This window comes from Mytilus californianus, unplaced genomic scaffold (genome assembly GCF_021869535.1).
Source record: "Mytilus californianus isolate M0D057914Y unplaced genomic scaffold, xbMytCali1.0.p SCAF_3, whole genome shotgun sequence".
NCBI classification, from domain to species: Eukaryota; Metazoa; Mollusca; class Bivalvia; order Mytilida; family Mytilidae; genus Mytilus; species Mytilus californianus.
In genome coordinates this window covers 29,285,589-29,310,323 of record NW_026262679.1, presented here as the reverse complement: position 1 = coordinate 29,310,323, position 24,735 = coordinate 29,285,589, and the positions used below count along the sequence as shown (strand labels likewise).

Sequence of the window (24,735 nt, the reverse complement as noted above, 5' to 3'; positions counted from 1 at the left end):
ATGTTTGGTTTGGTTTTGATTAATTTCGTTCATTGCGTTTTCTTTTCGTTTCTCATTTTAGCACGACCCCGTAATTTTGCCCTTAAAATCGAATTTTGTAATATCATAAGTAAAAAACCAATATTAACGATTTATAATGTGATTTTAAACCCCTTTTCTCCGTCTGCAGTTCGTTAACAAATTAACAACTTCAAAAGTATGACATTTAACCAGTTTTAGCAAGGTTTCCTGTTTGAGGCCTTTGTAAGACATACAACGAATTTCTTTCTAAGGTGCGATATAGACTTTTGTGCTGATGCAGCGTAAAGCAATCACCAATCATATATGTCCTTCGATCAACATAAAACTGTTATAAAAGGAGGAATATGGGTTAGATACACTCGCTAACAAAAAAAAATGGTGATCAACATCCGTCTATAACGTCATTATGACATCATATTGTGTCTTCTATAGCGACCCATTGTGAACCTACTCTTTTATGACAAACAGCAACCAACCACAACCACTGGATAACATGTAACTGGCCTGGTACAGACACACAAAGTATGTGGCGGGTTCAAAAAATGTTTCTGAGAGCTAATCCTGCCTCTAAACTTGGTCTATCAACACAAAATCTATAAAACTGAATGAAAAAATCTGTTGCAAATGGCTTGACATATTTAACCGATTCTAAGCAGCAAAACAAATAACAGATAGACGACAGACAAAAAGTTCCGATCTAAGAATACTTGCAGTTACTTAAAGCTACTTCAAAACCAAGTTTCAAATAAATAAACCATGTCCCAGACTGAACCAGGTCGATTAATTAATTAAGATAAAGTTTACATATAAGCAAGTCATGTTTCCAAATAGCAATGAATGCAACTCAACAAACCTTTTTAAGATACTATATTCAAGAAATTTAACCCAAAAAATAATTTTAAATATTTAGGAACTCTATTTTTGATAACGAAATGAGGTTTCCTGTTTTCATTTTAGGATTAGAAAAAAGGAAATACATGTCAAAGAATCGACCATACATAGTGAAGATTTAAGTCAGATTTTATGTAATCTTCAACGATCTTTAGCAGCTGATGAACACAGCTGCTTACCAGGTCTCGTATTAGCAGTAGTCGGTGACTCGGAGAGTTATGTTCCAAAACCATGGAATACAACAGCTTTTACATCTGGACTTTTGCAATCGATACAAGGAGTCAAAAGTATGGAAAATAAGTGTTTTCATTGATTTATTATATATCATCCATAGTCAATTATATTCTTCTATTTTAATAATTTTTAGCGAAATACTCATCGAAGATTAAAGGTATTTTATATTAGAGATCATTGATACGAAAACCGAACCAATTCACCGACAACGAATAAAATAAAGGTTTGTGTAAAATCAAATAAGTCCGTGAACACGTGTTTAATCCTTATAGTTCTTTTAATTTTGTTTATCCAACAAGCTCTGACTTTAAATAAATAACGTTAAAGTTATTGTATTATAGATGTAACTTAAATTCAAGCCAAATGTTATTTACTTTGGTCTCAAAAGTTGTTTGATATAAAAAAAAAATGCTTTAAATAACTCCTGGAACATCTTGGAAAAGATTTTTTGTAATGACTAATTGGTTGTACCAGTTGTTTTTTTTTCGATTTCCAATGGTAAATTCAGGACGTGGAAAAATTAATAATATATGCAAAATGTACGTTCTGCCTTACTACGGGCTACATACGGCGTTGTTACAAGGGTTTCTTTACGTACATACATGGCATGCGATATTTGATCAAATCTGTATTCAACAACAATGTATTTTGCAGAATAAAATTTTGACTTTATATGCGTAAATATTTTGTAAAATATTTAATGTTTATCATTAAGATTCTTAAGTGTTCATATTTCAACAGGTTTTAACAGTTTCATAATAAAATTTTGTTTGGTCCTGCGAGTGAAACTAATTCAGTCGAAACTTGTCTTTCCTCTTTTTGAATTAAAAATTTTGTCAAAATATAATACTGAGAATTGAACCCCGGGTCAAATTTTCCGATAGTATTTTGAACAAACCTATTGAAAATTAAATCGCCCTTTTTTTACTAAGTATTGGTAGAATGTCAAAAGTAAAGTACAATTATTGGCCTAAATATGGGGAGGGGAATCAATTTTCCATGGAAGTAAGATCAACATACCATTGGTCAGTGTGATATATATTCGAACATTTCTTACTTATTCCCGATTATAACTTGGTCTAGATAATGGAGTTTATATGGGTAGATGAATTATTTTTCATTGTAAAGGATGAAAATAAAATGGTTTAGAAAAAGTGTTATGAATTCTTTTCCAACATTACATGTTTTAAATTCCTCATACATTTTGAGTATTTTTGCTTAAAAAGCCTATCCTCAAAGATATTAGGCTTATAATGTTGTACGCCACACTGGCGTTTCGTCTACTTAAGACTCACCAGTGGCAGTTAAAGGTAGATAAATTATCTGAAACGCTTGCTTCTAAGAGGGGGGGGGGGGGGGGGTCAAATACTATGTCTAAGAAATTAAAGTGTTATAAAATCCTTTCCAACACATGCTTTTATTTTAGATGCTTATTGGAACATAACAACTAAATAATGTAGATTCGATAGCTATGATTAGTAATATTTGACATCTAAGAAAGTAATTTTACTATGGAAGGAGATCAAGATACCATGGTTCAGAAAAAGTGAAGTGATATCTTTTCCCAGCATATGTTTTTATTGCAGATACTAAGAAGCATTTAGATTAGATGATATAGTTAAAGGGTTAGACAATTTTAAACTTATTAAAGAGGGTGGTCAATTAACCATAGTATCACAGCTTAGAAGAAAGTGTTACAGTTGGAATCAGTTTTAATCTATCTTTTGAACTGTCAGAAGAATCTGTCATATAGTTCTAGAACAGATCTACCTCTATGGAATCCTAAACATATGCTAATCAATACATCAAATCATTTTTACCACAGTACGGTGTTTTACGATGACACATAAGCAAGTATTTGAAATCACGCTGGGGGAATTACAAAATATGTGCATCTAACTTTGTTGGCTAATTTTTAGACTAAATATTTATTCATGAAAGTGTTACTTAATTAAATGTTGCCACATACAAATGGAAAGTTCAGAATGGAAAAATTGACGCCATAATGTATTTTTAAACCTACCACTTACTGTCTGGTTAACAAAGTATATTCCGTTGGATCTATTACGATCCACACAGTCATTAAACTTTTTGCAATACCTTTTTTTTTTTTAAAAAAAGAGCAAAAAGATATATATATCAATCATATTATCATTATACGTTTTTGTTTGTACTTAGTCTAGCATTATGTTTGGTTACTTCTGTTGAAAATGCATTCCATTTGAAATGGTTTGGATAAGTTACATGACTCGGTAGTTCTATATAGTCGGTTCACGTAGTTAAACACAAATTTCCGCATTTAAAGTAGCAAAATTATATATTCAGCCTATAGTACCTTAATCAATACAAAAATACATATTGTATCAAAGAATAATTTTTAATTGCGATAAGAAAGCATTATCTATCATTGGGGATTCGCATGACATCCACCATTTTACTGTCACACATGCAAATTAAAATTAATTTTCAGAGAGTTGGATTATTTACCGTGGTAACAATGATGGTATAAGCGCATTGATTTATAACGCATTCAGAGAAACAACACACACTCAACCAGCATTAAGAAGAAGAGACAAGTCTATCGAAACGACTAACGAAAACACATTGATTGAAATAAGGCCATTGACAGAAAATGAAGAGGTACACATTTGATTATATATAACATTTACGACTCTTAGATTCTTCACTCACGGCGAAAAGCATGAAATCTTTTAATTCTTCGTTCAATAATATATATATATATGATAACTATATAATATAGATAACGGTAATCAATTTAACACCATAGTCAAATCTTTAAATATTGTTTTATCGGTACAAACATTGATTTTATTTTTGGAGAATTAAAACATGAATAAATATATATGTACACTTATGATTTTCCCTGGCCCTACATCCTGTCGATACTGTTTACTAATATTTTGTCGTTGCACAAGGTCATGTGTTTCTCAGACTGGTCTCTAAAAACTCCGCAAAGGATCTCTTGTGCACAAAGGAGCACAATGTAGCACAAAGGACCACAAAGGAGTGTAATTAGAGCACAAAGGACCTTTGATTGATTCTTTTGCAAGAAAATAATGTTATTTCTGAAGAAAAATGTAAAACAAATATCTAAAATAAACATGAATATATATAGTAATTAAATAGTCAGTAGGTCAGAAATGTCAATATACACTTTGATTTATCAAAATTTATTCTTGACAAAAACAAAATATCTATCAAAATTTTCTTAAATATGAATCTATGACGAAAATGTTTCACAAGACACAAAAAGGATCGGTATGGCAGTAATTCTTAAGCTATGAGATTGACAATGAATATTTTAATCCGTATTTCAGAAATGTACATCTGTACTATGTTTTATCAAATTTTATTCTCGACAAAAATAAGGTATCTACCGAAATTTTCTTACTAGACGAATCTTGAACTGCTATGACGAAAGAAAAGTACACACGGCGCAATAAAGAATGGACTGTACATACTGTCTTTTGTTTATTTCTGTCGTTGCCATTCATGGTTGTTTGTTGTTGACATATACCCATCATCTAAATTTCTTTTTTTTATTAGCCTGATAACTGAAAAATTACAAATTGAAATGAAAATTGGATATCAAAATTTTTTTATTATTATTTTAACAAGACTTAGTATTTTATGAAATTTACATTCTGTTATTTGTGTCTTAACATATTTCACACATAAATAAATAACCAAGTAAATATATAGATTGACAAAATCATAGCACATTTCGAAATGATAACTGTCGCAATTTAAAAGTGTTTTTTTTGTTCTATAAAAGAACTCGCTCATTTTATATTTCTTATAAAATTTTGAGTACAATGTTTTCAATTTTTCTCTTTTTACTTCAATAGACGATGTCTTTGATCACCCATTGTGTGGTCTATATTAATTTTGCATACGTCTGAAGTTTCCTTTTGTTTTATTTGCAAATATTGATTAAATAAAAATAATTGTATTTGAAACAGTTTTCTTTTTTTTAAAGACTGCTTTTTAACATTTCAGACTTTTACTGGTTTGTAGTGATAGCTTATTATATATGATATTATTATACCTTACATATATTTCAAACAATTCTATTGGGTAAAACGTTATCACGTGACATGGAAAAATTCAGTTAATTTTCATTCAGTTGCAAGGAAGAACGAATAACCCTAAAAATTTACACCAGCGTTGAATAACCCTATTATTCACCGGCGAATAACTTTTTTAGTTTGTTGATTTGTACTCATGAAAATGACGTCACAAACGTAAATAAACAAAATGGCAAAGTTCAAGTTACAAATTACATGTATTTTTGAACGTCAACTTGTGTTTGTTACTGACTCAAGTAAGGGTAAGTGCTTTTACAATGATTCAAAATGCCCTTCCACTGTTAGTTCGGTATAATAAAACAATTGTGGCCCCTTAGAAGCGATGAATATCAAAAATTGTCAACCCTTAAAAGTTATTTCACTTCGGGCTGAGCCCTCAGTGAAATAACCTTCTCGTGTTGACAATTTTGGATATTCACCTTTTCAACGGGCCATAATTGTATATTGTTTTTTTTTCTCATTGGGGAAGGTCGTACGATGACTTATAGTTGCATACATCCACGTCATTTGAACTCTGTTGGATAATTAACGTTGTCTTATTGGCAATCATACCACATTCCCTTAATTTTATAAAAATATCGTTAAAACTTCGGTAAACATATATCATGTATATCAAGTGTGTCAATCAGCAGCCAGATTTGACGAGATAATTTTCAATCATATTTTTGTTAAAGGCAGACGACGACAACGTCACAGAACCAGATTGGTTATTTACTCTTAAACCAGTTTTTGATGATTTACAAACACAAATGAAATACAGATGGTTCAACCGATATTTGTCTCATTTTTTGGAGAAACTTTCAGCAGAATATACCCCATTATTGTCAAAGGAAGAAGACGAGAAAGAATTGGGTGTGTCATATCGAAGACGTTTTTCTTTAAACTATACTCAGTGCATTTTGAAATGAAAAATTTAAAATATTAACATTAAGAAAAAACCAACCACTAAGGCAATGCAGTTAGTTCCGTTGATTACTTAAAGTGTTTCATTAATTTATTTTTCTTGATATATCAAACAAACATGAGTAATACACACAAAAGGATAACACGAATCGGGAAAAATATCGGAAATCGCAAAAAATCACATCGGCCATCAACATCCGACTTCCTAAAGAAAACCAACGAAGACAACAATCAAGAACAAGACATGATCCAGATAAGCCGACTTGGTACAGGTCGTGGTAGGGTAAAATCAGTTTTAGTTGCCCACAAAGCTCTACTCTTTTCAACTAGACCATATGTCATTAAATTACAACACTAAATAACAACCTGCACAGTCCAGTTACCAATAGGATGACCACTAACGTGACAATGAAATGAACAACGGCACATTTGGAAAGCAGCATCAAATATGCTCACTACTGGGGGATAGGCAAGGGCAGATACACAAGAAGGTCATGATAAGTGTCATGATTTTTGTAATAAAGGCCCTTAAGAATAAAGCAGTTCCAGGAAAACAAATAAAAGTCTGGTTTAATATCGATACAACAACACGTGATATGTTTGAAATTCATTTATAAATCAAGGTATAAAGTAACAATACGGAAATAAAATTTACTCTTATTTAAATTTCGTTTCTTCTGTGTCGCGTAAGAATTTAATTTCTCAATAACATTGTCTTTATTATGAACTCTGAAATTGCATTCACTTAGTATAATGTGGAAATGTACATTATAAAGACTTTGAATTTTGACTTTTAATCATGCTTATTTTATGTTTTCCTTTTTTCAATGTTTTAAAATTGTTAACAAACTTTATTACAAGTTCATTTAAAATTAAATGTAATTTCAGTTTTGATAAACATGAGAGTTCCTGTTTTGATGATTGCTGTAGAAGGTGACATAAGTACTATACACCAAATTAAGTCAGCTGTGAAACGCAACATTCCAGTTTTATTGGCGAAAGGTTCCGGAAAGGCAGTAGATTTTATCATTGAGTACTTAGAAGAGTCAAGACCCATGTTAGTTTTCATGTTTCATTAGCTATGCAATTGTTTTACAACTACAAATGAACGTGACGGTGTATGTTCTGTACACTTATGGCTTCCCAGCTTGCGTAAGATTTTTATTTTCCAAGCTTCATGTACAAAAGACCTTTGCATAACAAACACAACAGATATAAACAGCAACAGCATAAACGAAAAAAAAAAAACAAGCATGTTGCTTGTTAAGCTTAAACTATGCATATTATTGAAATTGCTGACCGCTTCATTCCCCCTCCCCAACAACCAAAATAGTACCAAATTATTAAAAATATCGGCGATAACTGACACAATCTTACAAATTAAACAATTGCGTTATTGCCAGCTATTTACCAATAAACACATTTTGAAAAAAAAATATAAATGAAGGATAGGTTACAAAATACGTTTTCGTTGCAATGTTGTTATTTTAAGTTTAAAAAAATAACGTTTCAGCAAATATGCGAGTGTTATACATGTATATTTTGTAATAAAAAGAACTGGTACACAGATAAACATAAGTATAAAATGGTTGGCTGTAGTCTGATTGCCAATGAGAACGCTTAGCACCAAGACCAGAAGACAATGTTTAAATGTTTAAAAGTTTAAGCTGACAGCATTTAACAGAATAATAATTATGACTGATATCAAGCTTCTGGTTTTGAATATGCACAGAATAAATTTAACGTGATTATAGATCCCCTAACATGGAACAATGGTGTAACAGAATAACATATGTCAAACGTTTAGGTGCGACAAACATTGGAACCAAATCAAACATTTTTGCAAATACTATAATTTCAGTTAAAAGATAAAAAATCTCTTGCAAGGAATGACAAAAATGGCCAAAGTGTTAGTTTGACAAAGTGACTACTTGAGAGAGCTATGACTGATTTAAAATATCAGTTTTGAAAAAAAAAAATTGGTGTTAAAAACAGGATGACATGAACTTAGGTTCGTCGGAGCCTATACATACATTACCAATCACATTATTTTAAAGGAATGATATACAGTTTGTCCGTCCAGCCATGCATGCGTTCGTCCGTCCCTCTGTTCGTTCGTCCTTCTGTCCAACTTTTGCAAACACAACTGTTCCTGTATGGCTTTGCAGAATTATCGGCACTGTGCACACAACCTTACTTATATAATGTATTTATTTCACATAAGCCTTATCTTCAAACTATAGTACACATATGAGTTTCTTCTATGTTTGAATCCACAACTCCTCCTTAACCTTTATAACAGTTTATTGAAACTTTCGCACAATTTGTACCATATACAATGGTATTGTGCACATCCTGTTTTGTTATTTGATCAGAACCCTTTTTGGGGTTTCACTTACAAAAAAAAGGTGTTTGCCATTGATTTATAGTGAGGAGTAGGTTAACTTTTATCATCTGCAACTCATACTAAACTCCTTATTACGATTTGTTGAAAATTCAATACAATCTTGACCATGTTATGCTATAGTGCAACTCTTATTTTGTTTATTGATCATAGTTTTTTTGGGTTTCCGTAACCAAGCATTTACTTTGTAATTGCTTTATTTAGGGTACCCATTTTGTATCCACCTATACCCCTTAAATATATTGAAACTTTCACACAGTTTAAAATGCTACTGTGTACCTTATATTTAGTACAAAAATTTCCCGTTCACTTTCTAAATCTCATTACAATTGGAGACAAACAGTTTGAAATTCAAAAATATTAAACGTTTGGAATCATTAAAACATCACTGTTAAATGAAACAGTCTTTTCAAGTGTCATTTTGCTACCTAAGCTGTAAATTGTCCATTACTACTCGTGAAATAGACAATCGGAAAACGAACAAAAATCGCATTTGTCAGATATCTTTGTTTTCGGTTGACTATTAACTTTAAATAAAGACTGTCCAAACTAAAAGAAACATTTTCGTACAATTTTCATTAACACAGACCAGTTAATACAACACTACAATTTACAAAAGTTGTAATATAATAAGGAGGCAATTGAAAATCGAGTCGAAAATGGCAGAAAAATAGCCGTTAAGACAAACAACAATCCAAATGTTTGTTTGTAACAGAATACCATTTACTGAGTTATATATGAACACAATAAAAACTAAATTGAATCCATTTCTGCCGGAGCAGTCAGTAGTGTCTGCTTCATTAATATTCCATTCGCGTTAACAGTGCATAAATACATCAACTGACCATAATACATACCCATCCTCTCTGACTGACTTCCTTTGTACGCCTTCGGCATTTCGTGCGTAACAACTGCAAAACCGCGCCTTATTTCATATATTAAATTGAAAATGCTCGCTTTCGTGCTCCATTTTTCCTATTTGAGTAAGATATACTTTATTTTCTCTTTCTAAGAAAGAAAGAAAAAGTACTGAAGGAAAACGCCCATCTGCTACTAGGTATTTATATGCGTGCAGAAGATTACAAAAGTTTAAAGAAGAGAATGATAAGCATTCAAAAGCACAGTCACCTGGTAAGTTAAATTAAAACAGATTGTTTTTTTTCTCAGTGGTAAGCAAAAAAAAAAACAAAACAAATAAACACAAACAAACATAAACCTATCAAAACACTGTCTCCCCTTTTATTCTTGTCATATGTCAAATATGGCGTTTGATATCAAAATATGATGATTTGACCCGCTATTGTGCAATTAAAATGATGTGGTAGCGGGTTTGCAAAAGTAAATTTATATAATCTAGCACAATCAAGTGCGATCGTTATTTGAAAAGTGTGATGTTATGAATATCTAAAGTGCTATGGTTATGCTACCGTAGCTGGTACGTAAAACTGCGATAGTCTTGCACTTGAAAGTACGATGACAATACTTGAAAGCACCATGAACAATGGCATTTCTTAACCTTATTGTCTCGAACAGTTATCCCTTTACAGGAAAAATACCAACATGTATCAAATAGAATCAACATAAATATGTCTATGCATCCACCGTAAGGGTAGTGCAGAATAAGATCAGACACAAATAAGGTCAAGGTAAAAATCATCACAATACCAGTTGCCATTGCAACCAATCGTTCTTTCGAGGAGCACTGCAGTTTGGCTTAATGAACAGCATTATACCATATCGTAAGTCGATATACCGAGAGATTGTGAATTGTCTGAAAAAAAACCCAAAGTATCGTCCTCCATCGAGAATGATTTTGAAAGAATGTCATCATATGCTCTTTAACGTCACACCGATAAACTACTATGCCTTAACTTACCATGTAAAGCAAACTGTGTAACACCACTAAAATTTTAAGCGTTTTTATGAATTGTTACCCCGATTTTTGCCTACTTTAATCCTGAACTTTTGCAACTGGGCATTCATATCCCACATTTATATATACATCTGCATTTATATTTTTCATGATACTATTGCACAAATTTGAAAATGATACATGTACAGTTACTAATCAAAGTTTGAAGCATGGTAACAAGTCTAATGCCTTTTATTCAAATGAGAACATTTGTTTTTTTCGCAGATTACAATTTTTGATTTAGACAATTCAAAAAATGACCAGATGGAAGATTTTGTAGTAAAAACTATCATTAAAGGATGGTCATTAAAGGAGATACACGGTGAGTTGTTTGTATATGGCCATATATAGATAGGATAACAATGCAAATAGTACATACATATTTTATTAATAACAACTATAACAAACAGTTTGATTGATTTTATTTCGTGTTGTTTTCGTGAAAGAGAAAATTAAATATATTTAAAGGTCATTAAAGATTGCATATTTTGGCTTTAATATTGATTCACTTATAGGGTCTTTGCATCGGAATTAAACACATTTATTCTAAAACCAGTAGTTGGCATGACACGGGTTATGTTCTTCTCATATATTTTATGACGGTATAATACTAAACCCCTAACAGGAGGGATTGTGCCTGATATTCATATGATGAAGACATAATCTTTCAATCAGTTTAATTGAGGTCTGGAGCTGGCATGTCAGTAACTGCTAGTAGTCTGTTGTTATTTATGTATTATTGTCATTTTGTTTATTTCTATTGTTTCCTATTCTGACATCGGACTCGGACTTCTCTTATACTGAGTTTTACTGTGCGTACTGTTGTGCGTTTGTTTTTACTACATTGGCTAGAGGTATAGGGGGAGGGTTGAGATCTCAATAAACATGTTTAACCCCGCCGCATTTTTGCGCCTGTCCCAAGTCAGGAGCCTCTGGCCTTTGTTAGTCTTGTATCATTTTTAATTTTAGTTTCCTGTGTATAATTTGGAGTTTAGTATGACGTCCATTATCACTGAACTAGTATACATATTTGTTTAGGGGCCAGCTGAAGGACGCCTCCGGGTGCGGGAGTTTCTCGCTGCATTGAAGACCCATTGGTGGCCTTCGGCTGTTGTCTGCTCTATTGTCGGGTCGTTTGTCTCTTTGACACATTCCCCATTTCCATTCTCAATTTTATTGTCCTACCTTAATTATTCATAATACATATACTTGTTATCATGTGTACTCGGCATCATTGATTAACTCGTATGCAATTCGATTGTATATGTTTGAGAGTATAAAACCGTTAAAGATACGAGACTTATATTTTTTTCATCTAAAAAAGACTCATCAGTGACGCTCGAATGAAAAAAAAGTTAAAATCTAAATGAAGTACGAAGTTGAAGAGCATTGAGGTCCACAAATTCAAAAAGGTTGTGCTAAATAGAGCTTTGATATTCTATTCCTGGGGTAGAATATCCGAAATAAATCCAACAAGTTTTTTAAACAGTTTATTTATAAATATGACAATATCAATGATAACACATGTCTATTCAGAAGTGCTGGTGAGTATATTCAGACCAATGGAAGAATTGATTACACTGCATAACCATGTTTACACATTTACGACGTCCTTATGTTTCAATGCTGAGGGCCTGGCTATCTTTTCAAACACAATCACCTTGCAAGCGTATAACATTGCAAACAAAAAATAAAATATTATATACTAATATACTGTGTATATCTTTCTTTTGATCAACATAATCATGATGACTATCGTTTCATTATTTTTTTTTCTCACTGTATTTTATATTCGTTATAATCATTGTTTTGCGTAATATCATAACTATCCTGACTATAACAAAGAGTAGAATAACAAAAATACCGAACTCAAATGAAATTCATGGATGAATGCCGTACCTGTAGTTATTAACTTCTACGTCATTTGGTCTCTGGTTGAGAGTTATCTCATTGAAAATCATACTTCGTCCTCTTTTTTTATATTTTGAGATATTTATACATGACCACCATTACTTTATATTTACAATATTGTCATAATGAATTACTGAAAAGTAAAATAACAAAAATACCGAGGTCGAAGGAAAATTCAAAACGGAAAGTCCCTCATCAAATGGCAAAATAAAAAGCTCATTCAAATCAAACAAATGGAAACAACTTTCATATTCCTTACTTGGTACAGGCATTTCCTTATGTAGAAAATGGTGGATAAAACCAGGTTGTATAGCAATCTAAGCTCTCACTTGTATGACAGTCATATAGAATTCCATTATATTGACAACAATGTGTGAGCACAACAAACAGACATAATAGGTGAAAATGTAAAAAAAAATGGGTACAGCAGTCAATACAATGACTACATTCGAGTAAATTAGATGTTTTGTTTTAACATAAAAGAAGAAAGAATACTTTTTTTTGATACAACATTAAAGATAATCGTAAGACCTTCATGGTTTGGACCATCGCAGGCCAGCTTTGATTTACAGCCTTGGACAAATCAAAGGATAGTCATAAAACAGTCCTTTAGTATGTCATAAATACATTGACTGTCCCTCTGGTATCATTCGTCCCTCTTTTACCTCAGTATACTTTCAAAAACCAGTCCCTGGATTCTGGCTACCTCACGTAGTCCAGTTTTGGTACTATATTCAAGAGGGATAACACGGTAATTAATTTAATTGTTCATTTTTTTAAATACTGTTGAACACCATTGATAAGTAAATACCAAATTAATAACGTTCCAATCTAAACTGACTGCTGTACCGAACTTAAGTCAATATTATGATAATTGGATTGGCCATCTTCATATATTAATGACCAGTATGTCCTCACACATTTGATTGTTTAATATCAATAACCATATACCGTGTCAATAAATGTATTAGACCGTCTCCCCGCTGGTGCAAATTTACTTACACTCTGACAGCATTACTTTTATTAAATACTATTATTGTAGATTCAACTGATGATCCAAACGATAAAGGGAAAAGTTCAGCAAGAACAGTTACAATGAACAACGTGGAGACAGAACGTAGGATAATTATGATCTTTATTTAATTTTTATCTGGTGTTTGTAAAACAATTTACTGTGGATTCATTAGTTTTCGTGGATAACAATTTTCGTGGATTGAAGATTTGAGAACAAATTTATTTTCGCGAATATTTGATTTCGTGGAGGCCGAAGTTTACATACAAGCTTAAAGAAAATGTGTACATCGTTGAGCATTTAAATTCGTGATTAACGTATACTCGCAAAATCCACAAAAATCAGTAGCTAACGAATGATAATGAAATCCACAGTAAGATGTAACATTCCCGATGTGAAAGGACATTCAAAATGAATAACACTTGAAATAAAATAAAGCCACGAAAATTGTTTTGTCTGTATTTATGTGGTCAAAGAACTCAAAGAATACTATACAGCTACCAATTTCATTTCTTTATTGCAAAGTACTCCCAATACTGTACAGCTACCAATGTCGTTTCATTCTTGCAAAGTACTCCCTTTACAGTACTACTACTAATGTCGTTTCTTTATTTTAATGTTTTTGTGCCTTACAATATTAAGTTGTAAAGCCAAGTCAAATTAATATATAAACTTTGATATACTATAATTATACTTTTCGTTAACTGCACAAAAGCGCTACAACAGAGGTAAATTAATTACAGAGATATTTCGAATATTTCGTGTAGAAATATAGATTCTACCACTGCATCGAGTGTGATACGATATTTATCCACTCGAGACAGTTAAATTTTCAAATTTAAAACGCGAGGCTCGCCGAGCGTTTTAAATATTTAAAATTTAACTGTCGAGAGTGGATAAATATCGTATTACACGAGATTTGGTGGTGGAATCTGTTTCTCTAATGATTTTCAAACAATACGCAGGCAAATTTATTCCTTCTTTTCGAATGATCTGCAAAAAGATGTGTTCTTTCTATGTGACGTCATCAGGCATGGTCGCCTTTTTTCATGCCGTCACAATAGGAGATTCAGAGGAAAGCAAGAAAATTCGACGTCATAATCGGATTTTAACCAATGAAGAACTGAGATCAAACAAACCACACGTTGATTAAATTTTTTTTATACAATGGGTGCAGAAAGGGATAAATTGACGAAGAATTAGAGAAACCATATTATCATTACCTGTCAGATTTTTATACCGAATAATTAAAGTCTTACATTTTATTATTGCACTAAAATTAGATTGCAACATCCTTCGTTCCTGTATCGTAAAAGTGTTTTGCTTTCCTGTTTATATTCATATTTTTTTGTCTTTGCGCTCAAACATTTAAAGTGTTGGGTCTTTGAATGATTTTGTCATCAAAATAAGCGAGAAAGAAATGTGTTGCTACAAGAACGACATTGTTTAAGTGTGGAAATCGGTTCCATATTAAAAATTTTACAACAAAAAAGATAAATGTAATCCTTCAGATTTCAATAAACAGATGAAACGTCCATGAGAACGTAATATATAATTCTTAGGATAATGAAAATATAAATAAAACCAAGAGTTATTAATAAATTGATAGTTTTAGATGTATCTATAGATTGCAATAAACAATTAATTTCCCCATAGGCGACAATGATAGCCTTTTTCGAGATACAGACTTTAGAAAGTTGATTTTTTTAACGAAACCTTGCTAGAATTAGTGAAAAAATTATTTGGACAGTATTTTTTGGTCCCAAAAATATAGGTTCCCGTGGCTTTTTTACCGTTATTTGTACTTATCTTCCTTGTCTATCATTTTTGCACTTAAAAACACGTGTCTCATCCTATCGTTGAAAAGACATCTCAGTTCCGTTAGGGCTACGGAAAATATATTATTTTGCATTTGGTATAATGCAGAGTGCACGAAGTCTCTAATAATAAAAAATAACGGGTGCACATATCGACCAATCAGGATTAGCCATACTCTCAATTCTGAATACAATTTTATCTTCATAAAATGGCTGCGCCCATAAATTCTACTGGTTTATTGTAACCTGTAAGGGAAAACCTCAACTTGTGAATTTGTAACCTATACTTGCAATTGTTTACTGGTCTATAATACGCTACGTCTATTTCAGAGCAGTCATTATTCTGTTAAAAGAGTATCAATAGGAAATTGAAAGTTCTTGTATCTAGGAACTTTATAAGAAAGGCCTCCTTTAACTTTTTCCTGTTTTTGCATAATCAAAAATAATCAAAAGACTGCAGTTATTTTTTACAGGAACATTTGATTGCTTGATGGAACATTTCCATGTAACGCCTGGTTCACTGTCACTTTTCTTCTACATTGCATATCAATACATACTAGAAAGCTGTGAAATAAAGAACAAGAAAAAGGTATACAGTGTGTACACGAGAACCTGTTTTTTGTATTAAACATATAATGCTTCGGCAATTGATTAATAACTTGATTTTGTATTCTAAAAATACATTAAAACAAATTTGTCAATAAATCAAATAATTTCATATTTGAAAACACACACAGTTTATTCAGAATATAAAAAAAATAGTTGAAATACTAAAATGCAATTGCCTATCCTTAATCAAATGAAAAATATAACAAAGATTTATAAGCTTGAAACATTTCTCACGTTTTGCGCGATTTTACTTACATAAGCTTTTAATTTCTTTACAAAACGTTGTTTGGTAGTATGCATAACGCCACATCAACATAAAGTCATTATGTCGTTGTCCCAGTCCAATAAACGATGTACGAACCTGTCAATGTGCAGAATAAATGACAATTATGATTGTCAAAATGTAATGTACGAATTCTAGTTTTCACGGCACATGGAAATGGACAAAGCAAAGGGGAAATCAAATATCTGACGTAACCCTCGAATTGTGCGCATTTTATAGGGGAATGCATACACTAAAGGAACAGAAATGGATGAGATAAGATTATATATCAATCTCTTTGAAAATTCAAACTTTGATATGGAATGATATTTCCCGGCTCAGCACGCGGTATGTAGGAGTAGGAGCTAAGATTTGCTGGCTGGTAGTCAGAACATATCTGAGTTGTTCAACATGTCTTTCCATGGACTGTATTCTTTTTGTAAGTAGGTCAGTTTAATGCAACGCATTTAGTTTTGCTTTTTACTTGCCAAGATTTATTTCATTTATCATACAAACGAATACTGCAGATACAATTAAGTCTGCTTCATATCTTGACTTTTTAGAAATTGACAACGAAAGTCGCCATACAAAATGACACCCTTTTCTATTTTGAACCTCTGTTTATAACATGAAACATACATATTTAGTATACAAAGTCCCATTTGTAACGAAATTTACTGGCTTGTGTTTACAGTCATGAGTTTATTTGTTGCTTGATTTTACGTCCTGTAGCAAATATTTGATGTTTTTTCAGGACGAAAACATATTAACAGGAACTACAAAAGCTAGGTCCTGCATGTCATCTTTTAGAAATGTTTACAAATGTAACAATGTCCGTGGTAAGTGAAGGGTGTTACATTTGGAGCAGGATCTACTAACCCTTCCGTAGCACCTCATTTTTCCCTCCGGTTTTTGATGGGATTCATGTTGTTGACTCTTTAGTTTCTAAGTAGTGTTCTGAAGAATGTTGTATGTCTTTTTGATATATGCCATGACTTTGTCGATCTCTTCTTATAAGTTTTGATCGTTTTATTGGTGTCTTTCGCTTCTTCTTTTTTAAATGCAATGTTCATTAGACTATAATGTTGTCTTTTCGCTTTTGTTTTTGGTCAAGGTACTCTCTGTGTCGACCTGTGGTTTGTAGATATCAATTTGGTATCTTCTACTTTATGATAACAAGAAGTAAGCGCTTCCAATGTCCGTTAAAATTTTAATTTTTGATATTGTCAATAGTTCTTGAAGTAAAATTACTGTAAGTAGTATGTTTAGCGTGGGCTTGGAATTTGTGTTTCAATATAATAGATAATATTTGCCGAGTTTTATCTCGGTCTTTGGTCTTGGTTCAAGGAAACTGATTATGTCTGTGTGATCATCAGAGAAATGACAAAACGGGGGTACATAATGCCAAACACTGATTATTAACTTCTCTTAATTTTGAAAATTGATACTTATTTTTGTTTGTTTGATAGGAATTAGAATTATTCCTGCTGGAGGCAATAATTTCCAGCAGAGTAGACTATGTATCTGCTCTAGTTCAACATGGGGTGAAGTTTAATATAAACTACATAGGACGACTATTTGATGAGGTAAGCAAAAAATACTATTCAGAGAAAAAATCAAATGTTACAGTCAGATATATTCCCAATTTATATAGCACAGTAAAATGGTTTAATCGAAAGAAAAAAAAACATAATAGATAACTGTTCTGATTTTTCAATATTTATCACCACGCAAGTCCACTTTCATGCGGTGATTGTATCGATATCAATCACAAAAATATGTTGATCTATAATTGCTTATATCCACGTCCATCAATCTCTTGTGGATAGTTGTCTCAGTGAAAATCATACGTAATTAAGAGCAAAATCATCCCTATTTAGTTGTCGTCTGTTTGACATGTTTGACCAGAGTTGATGTTTTCAAGACATTTTTCATGCCTTGTGTGGCAGTTTTTTGTTATACACGAACCTTTTAATTTTTGATCCAGTGATGAAAATGAAACACTGCACAACTTAATCCTTATAGTGTGGTGATTAATAGGCAAAAAAAAAAAGTCGTCTAAATTTAAGTTCATTTGCATTTCCGGACCTAATAGTTCATAAATTTCTAACTGATGTAATTCAATAGTACACTTCTTCTTTCATACTTTGAAATACCTTGCATAATTGATTAAGTAACGAAGACATGATGTAAACTCTTTTTGAAAGGTTAACATGAGGCTTTTTGCTTGAGCTTGTATGTCCTTTTCAGTAATAGATTGCATTTAGCAATATAATTTCCTTCTGAAAAAACGAGTTTTTAACTTTATTCTTCCAAATATATTGAGAATATCATTGCTTTTTCAATATCACACTAATATAATCACAAGAGCTCTGCTCGAGGGATTATATTGGGTGAGGGTTGATTTGCGTTTAATATTGAAAAAGTCATATCATGTACACTCTTTGAAAACAATAGGAGCATAAAATGAATAAGATAATTTTGTCTCTGATGATTTCTCCAATCTTTCAAGTGTAACACTAGTTCGGTCTAAACGGGTCATTTTGATCTGAACAGCTCTTAAAAGACAGAAAAATAAATCACTAAGTCATTTCAGTCTTTGAGTCACTTTTCAGACTCGTCCACTGCGGTATTTTGGTGCTGTTCAAACTATTTGCTTGCAGAATTGAATTGACTGCAATCAAATTGTATGAACAGTACTCAATTTAACGCTGTGGATAAGTCTGAAAATTGAACGAAAGACTGCATATGACTGAATAGTTTATTGTTCAGACTTGTTAGATGATGTGAAGATCAAAATGAATTAAATTCATTTACTAGTGTAATAAAGTCATAATGTGATAGGATAACAATGACGCTGTTGCCAACAAAACTACCAGTAACGTTACGTCAAAACTTACGTTCCTTTTTGAGTTTACAATAAGTTCCCTCATGAAGTTTGCAGGTCGTAAAACTGTCGAAGGAGTGACTTCAATTTTACCACTTAGAACCCTTTGATCAATAGCTTCTTTGGAATGAATTGTACATACTGTGAAAGTTCTTTTATTCGTGGGGAACCAATTTTCACGGATGACTTAATCCACGAAATTAAGTGCCCATCGAAATATAACAACTGTTGTTCAAATCAAGACATGGAAAGATCCCCATGTAGGTTTGACTACCGAAATGATCTAGAGAATACATTGAATATCGGCAAATGCACTATGAACTACAACTACAGGCAGGATTATACCAATTTAATCTTTAAAAACCCAAACTGTACGACTTTTGATCTTTTAATTTGATCGATGAAAGTCAGATTTCCGGTTATGATATGCTATGATAAAGTATTAATTTTATATCCTCATAATATTCTCATACGGAAAATAATAATTTCATGTTGGGCATGCTTTTGATAAGAATTAATTTTACAATTCAAGGTACATTTATAGCATTTGTTTATGTAACTGTTCTCTTTAAGTGACATGTTTATGGCCTAATTAACACCTTTGATGTTCTTTAATCTGTTGATCCCTCGATCCTGGGTTAATTAGTGTCATCACTGCGATTTACACGTGTGCAACAATTTAAAATTTAAATGTTTACTTTGCAATTTCCTTCAATCGAGACAATTTGTAAGCATAGATGAATCAGCTTGTTTCCGAACTCAATTATTTTATTTCAAATTTGTTGAATGTTTTTAAAGACCAACTAATAAGTGAAAATGAACATCTTATTTTCCAATGTCTACAAATCATTATAAAACAACATATGGTTATCATAAATAATCTTCGTTTCTGATGGCTTCAATTCTTCACTCTATTTGTTGTTGTTTTTTAGAAAACTAAAAATCCACGAATTTAAAAACCCACGAACATGTAACTTTTGTTCAAACCACGAAAATTGATACCAACGAATTAAAGTACTTTCACAGTATATCTATATAGTGGTACCTGAAGTTAAAGGATAGTGCTAGCTACTTTTCATTCTTTACTTAATTGAAAGAATTGTACAACCCCTCTTCTTGCCGACTTGATCGTTCGTTCATATTAAACAGACTTCATACATGAGCTTCTCAGTAACATGAAAAGTAGCTAGCACTATCCTTTAACTTCAGGTACCACAATATAGATATATGCACCTGCATAAGGAGTATATATCTCCCAGTTGATAATACATCTTTCACGATTTCCTTGATAGAATGATGCTTACAAAGATTGATTCAAGGGTTTCAAGTGGTGAAATTGAAGTCACTCCTTCGATAAATTTATTTAACGGATGCCATCACGCGTTTGTTAACCGTTGTGGAATATCTGTGTCACAGATGACCATGATTATGTTCTATTTGTTGTATCTACAATCCCTTCTCTTTTCATCGATTATGACGTCATCGAATGAGACAAATTGCCGGTTTTGTACTTGCAGGAGCAACACGACAGATGCAGCATGGGAGCATGCACTGCTTACCCTTCCGGAGAATTTAAGTTCAATACCGGTTTTGGTTGGGTTCGAGCCGCTAAATCTTTAGTTTTCCCTGTAGTGTTTTGGGATTTTTTCGTCTCTAGTTCATTGTCGGGTTTTTCCATGGCCTTTTTTAGATTTTGTTTGACTTATGAGTTTTGAATGTCCTCTTATTTATCAGATAATGATCACCAAGAACGTACGGTTATATTCATTCAATTTCACAAAATTATAATACCAATCTGTATAACAATAAAACCGAAAATAAAACCCCTTTTGTAAAAATGCTTTATTTAGATTAAAAACATATATTATTACTGTATTATCATGTCTTTAAGATATATATATATATATATAAACAAGTCTAAATTGAAAACAACATTCAAACCTATGATTGCGTTGGATAAAAACCGCAATTTTTATACGTGTGCATGCAAAACAAATTTCTTGTTAGAGGTATATATATATATATAACTTAATATATATATTTATATATATTATCATATAATTGATTTATTGGGAAAACGTAAATTATTTGTAGAGGCATAAATTTACCACTGAATATTGTCTTCTGATATATTTGCAGACATTAAAATGTAACAATTGTGATGCCAGAGACTGTAGGAGGATTCATGCAATACATTTTGTAAGATATCAGAAAGTGAAATAAATTACAAACTCATTTCATTCTTACATAGTAGTTTTTTAAAGTTTTATTTGCAATATTGTTGGGGATTACCAATGTATTAATTACTGAAAGAGCTCTGATTTTAGTAAGATGACCATTTCCAACTGAGAACATACATGCAGTATTTAAAGAGAATAACTATCGAACTTATTATACTTACGACTATATGCACAGGTCTCCTTTTTCTATAATTTATCTAATAAAATTTTTCCTTTTCGCTTCAGATCATTTATGTCTTTCTTTATTATGACATTATATTGTAGATGGTAGGCGTTTGACTCTCAAAGAGATTTTGTGGATATTTTAAAAAAAAGCTGCCAATATGTGGCTTGTTCTCATATATCTTCTTCGAATATGAAAAAAAGAAGGATTTTATATCGATTTATATATATTTGAGGTACAAAAATAAAATATAAGACGAAGTATAATGCATGATAAGCCAACATGTAGTTCCCTTGAAAACCAAATGGAATGATACAATTACCAGATTATCATATAGATAAAACATTTGTGAAAGGATATTGGTATTTTTCATTATGTTGGAAATATTCATATGTTGATGCAGACAACTTTAGAAAAAAATAAAAAATAAACGAAAACTTTAAAAAACCTAATGTTTAGGTATTGCCATTACGACTTAAAATGAGACATGCTTTGCAAATTCAGGGACAATATAATACCTATCATGATACCTTCCTTAAAACAATACGAAATGACAGTTCAGAAAAGTTGATTAAACGGACTGACTGTTCGTCCTTCTACAAGTTACATTAAACCAAAATTATGGTCAGATTTACTGTTGTATCGTGAGAAAAAAAGTCTTTTATTTAGGAAATGGTTTTAATCCTCAATAATCATAAAGGAAAAAGAAAGAAAACAAGAAGCAAAATATTTTAAAAACAACAAGATTACTACGCTGTAGCAATATGTCCCCACCGCTGTATTGATTTGGAATTAAATTGTGAGTCTTACTGTGTCATCGTGGTAACATAGTCAAAATATAGTAAGGGTTCCTAAACGCATTACAAATGGCCATATCCAAATGACGGTACAAGGTGGCCAACAACAACTGATAACAAAAAAATCTACTAAATAAGAGAGCTTTCTGTCAAATAGTGTCAGAGGAGTTGAATTCCAAAAATGTACATATGGTACAAAAGTTAAAAAGTCAACGTCCCATAACTTCTGTAAAGATTATCAAATCAAAATGAGGGTATAGAACGGGCAATTACTCTTGAGGACAAGCCATTGATTTGCGTTCACAAGGTGTCACTGTTACAAAAATCCAAAAAATAGCCAAAGTCACATGATAGCAGACAATCCTGCCAAGTGTGAGAGCTGTCTTTAAAATTGCGTTCACAAGATGTTATTGTTACAATACTCCAAATGGTAAAAATCGCATAACTCCCTTACAAATGGTGAATTGAAAATGGCGGTACTCATGATGGCAAACAATAGAACAAAGATTGGGAGCTTTTAGTCATATGATATTAGAAGAGTTGCATTAAGACGGTTTATAATACTCTAAAAAATGGTCAAAATCCAAAAACTCAAACCTCCCGAAAATATTGAAAAATCAAAATGGCAGTACCATATAGACAACTGCACATGATAGCAAACAATCCTTTCATGTATGTTAACTCTCTGCACAAAGAACTCAAGAGAGTTGCGTTCACTATGTGAAATTGATTCGATACTCTCAATTATGGTCAGAGTACCATAAATCGCCTTAAAATTATCACTTTAAATCAACGATTTAAAAATGATTTATCAAGAATGCCAACAAAACAAAATACATTGGATCTTCTCGTTTGTAATTTTTTTTCGTAAAGGTTTCTCCTTTTATTAATAGACTTATTATTTTTGATTGCCGCCATGTTATCTTATTTCTCATTTTAAGCAGTATTAGGTTGAAAGAAAAATCCACAGGAAATAAAACAGATTGGTCTTCATATAATATAGAATACTAATTTGCATTTGCAAGAGAAAAAAAAATATGTTTTACAGATTTTGATTTTCTTTTTAGCGAGTGTCTACAAAATGCTGCTATGGTGTATGGTGCACTTGCAATGAACAATGCAAAAAGCATCGACTAAAATGTGGCGTATCAGAATGTGAGGTATATCATTATGTGTGCGACCTTGAAAGTAAGAATGGAGAACAGACCCTTACATGTTGCAGCACCAGAAATATTCAGAATTATTGCAGATGCAGTCGACATCGAGTTACTGGTATTAACGGAATATGTCACAAACTGCATGATTTACTACATAACGTCCGTAACATTTGCCAAGAACTTTTGCATTATCCAAAAGGTATATTTACCCTCAATAAAGGCCAATTACATAGAACCTTATAACACAAATGTGTAGGATATAGATTCATTAATTGAGAAGAGGAAATATGAGCCATATATAAATCTGAACAATCCACAATCTGGTAGCAGACGGATCAATCAAACATTACACCATGCGTACTGATTCAGTGTTATAACTTTTTACAATAAAAGACGACGTAAATGCCTTAATATTAAAACGCCTGCAACATCATAAAGTGGATTGCATAACATTTTTTTCTACCCTTGACGAAGAAGTCCCATGTTATCTACATAAAGATCAGAGGGTGTTTAAATAACAAGCAGCATATTACGTTTTTTTAGTCGAAAAATATATTAAATTAACAAAGATTGCTTTCTGATTGCTAAACTTTTTCATTGGATATGGGGCGTTTTGGCCAGTTTGGGGAGGGGGGGGGGGGGGGGTAAAAGGATACTTTTTCTTATTCCGACATGCTTCTGTAACATTATGGCACCGTCGCCTGTATTATAATAAGCGGTATAGACTACTCAACCAACTAGGATATACTAAGATATATGTTCGTTAGTCGAATTATGCCTTTCCTCGTAGGCTCTATCTAGAGTTGTTACACAGTACATTATGTGTTGTGGCATGTAGATGGCACACCTTGCATGTCGGCTTGAATGATTATGCTTTACATTTAGTCCCGCCTATATGATTTTATTATATACGTCATAATATGTGACAAGTTTATCACCAACATTTTCTATCGGATAATCTAGGGTTATGAAGGGCTGTAATTCCAATTCACGAAAACTTTGAAAATTATTCTTTTTCCTTTCTTTGTTTTTCTTTAATGCAGATATTTCGATCAAATTAGAAAGAGAAAATGATATCTAAAGGACAATTGTAAGATGCATTAATTAATTAAGGATTCGTTTGGCAAAAAAGTGTTGTTACAAGAAAGGGAGATTGATATCACGAGGACGAGTTTTAAGATGTTTAGATTGGTAAAGGACTGTTTTGTTTTCATATAATGACCTCTATTAAAATGATATTCATATGCAATCCCATTCCCGTCAAGAAAATATTTTATAGACTTACCAAAATTTATGCCAGGGAATACTCAATTTGAAATCGAATGTGTGTTTAAACGGGTCGCAAACCTTACTGTCTTGTTATTGGTAATCTATCAAGATTTGAAGTCAAATGATTAAAATATATG

At 32.0% G+C, this 24,735-nt stretch overlaps 1 protein-coding gene across 6 annotated transcripts in view; it reads left to right on the top strand.

Annotated features, from left to right (window-relative positions):
* The window catches only part of LOC127734318 (uncharacterized), a 125,074-nt gene that overhangs the window by 5,521 nt on the left and 94,818 nt on the right, over positions 1 to 24,735 (top strand). For all 6 annotated transcript variants that reach the window (XM_052244152.1, XM_052244148.1, XM_052244150.1 and 3 more), the window contains exons 3-13: positions 979 to 1,199; positions 3,617 to 3,786; positions 5,930 to 6,107; positions 7,047 to 7,215; positions 9,576 to 9,693; positions 10,700 to 10,796; positions 13,428 to 13,502; positions 15,688 to 15,803; positions 17,555 to 17,671; positions 21,112 to 21,171; positions 23,240 to 23,528. In XM_052244152.1, the coding sequence (XP_052100112.1) occupies positions 979 to 1,199; positions 3,617 to 3,786; positions 5,930 to 6,107; positions 7,047 to 7,215; positions 9,576 to 9,693; positions 10,700 to 10,796; positions 13,428 to 13,502; positions 15,688 to 15,803; positions 17,555 to 17,671; positions 21,112 to 21,171; positions 23,240 to 23,528 (1,610 nt within the window). The remainder of the gene's footprint in view (positions 1 to 978; positions 1,200 to 3,616; positions 3,787 to 5,929; positions 6,108 to 7,046; positions 7,216 to 9,575; positions 9,694 to 10,699; positions 10,797 to 13,427; positions 13,503 to 15,687; positions 15,804 to 17,554; positions 17,672 to 21,111; positions 21,172 to 23,239; positions 23,529 to 24,735) is intronic.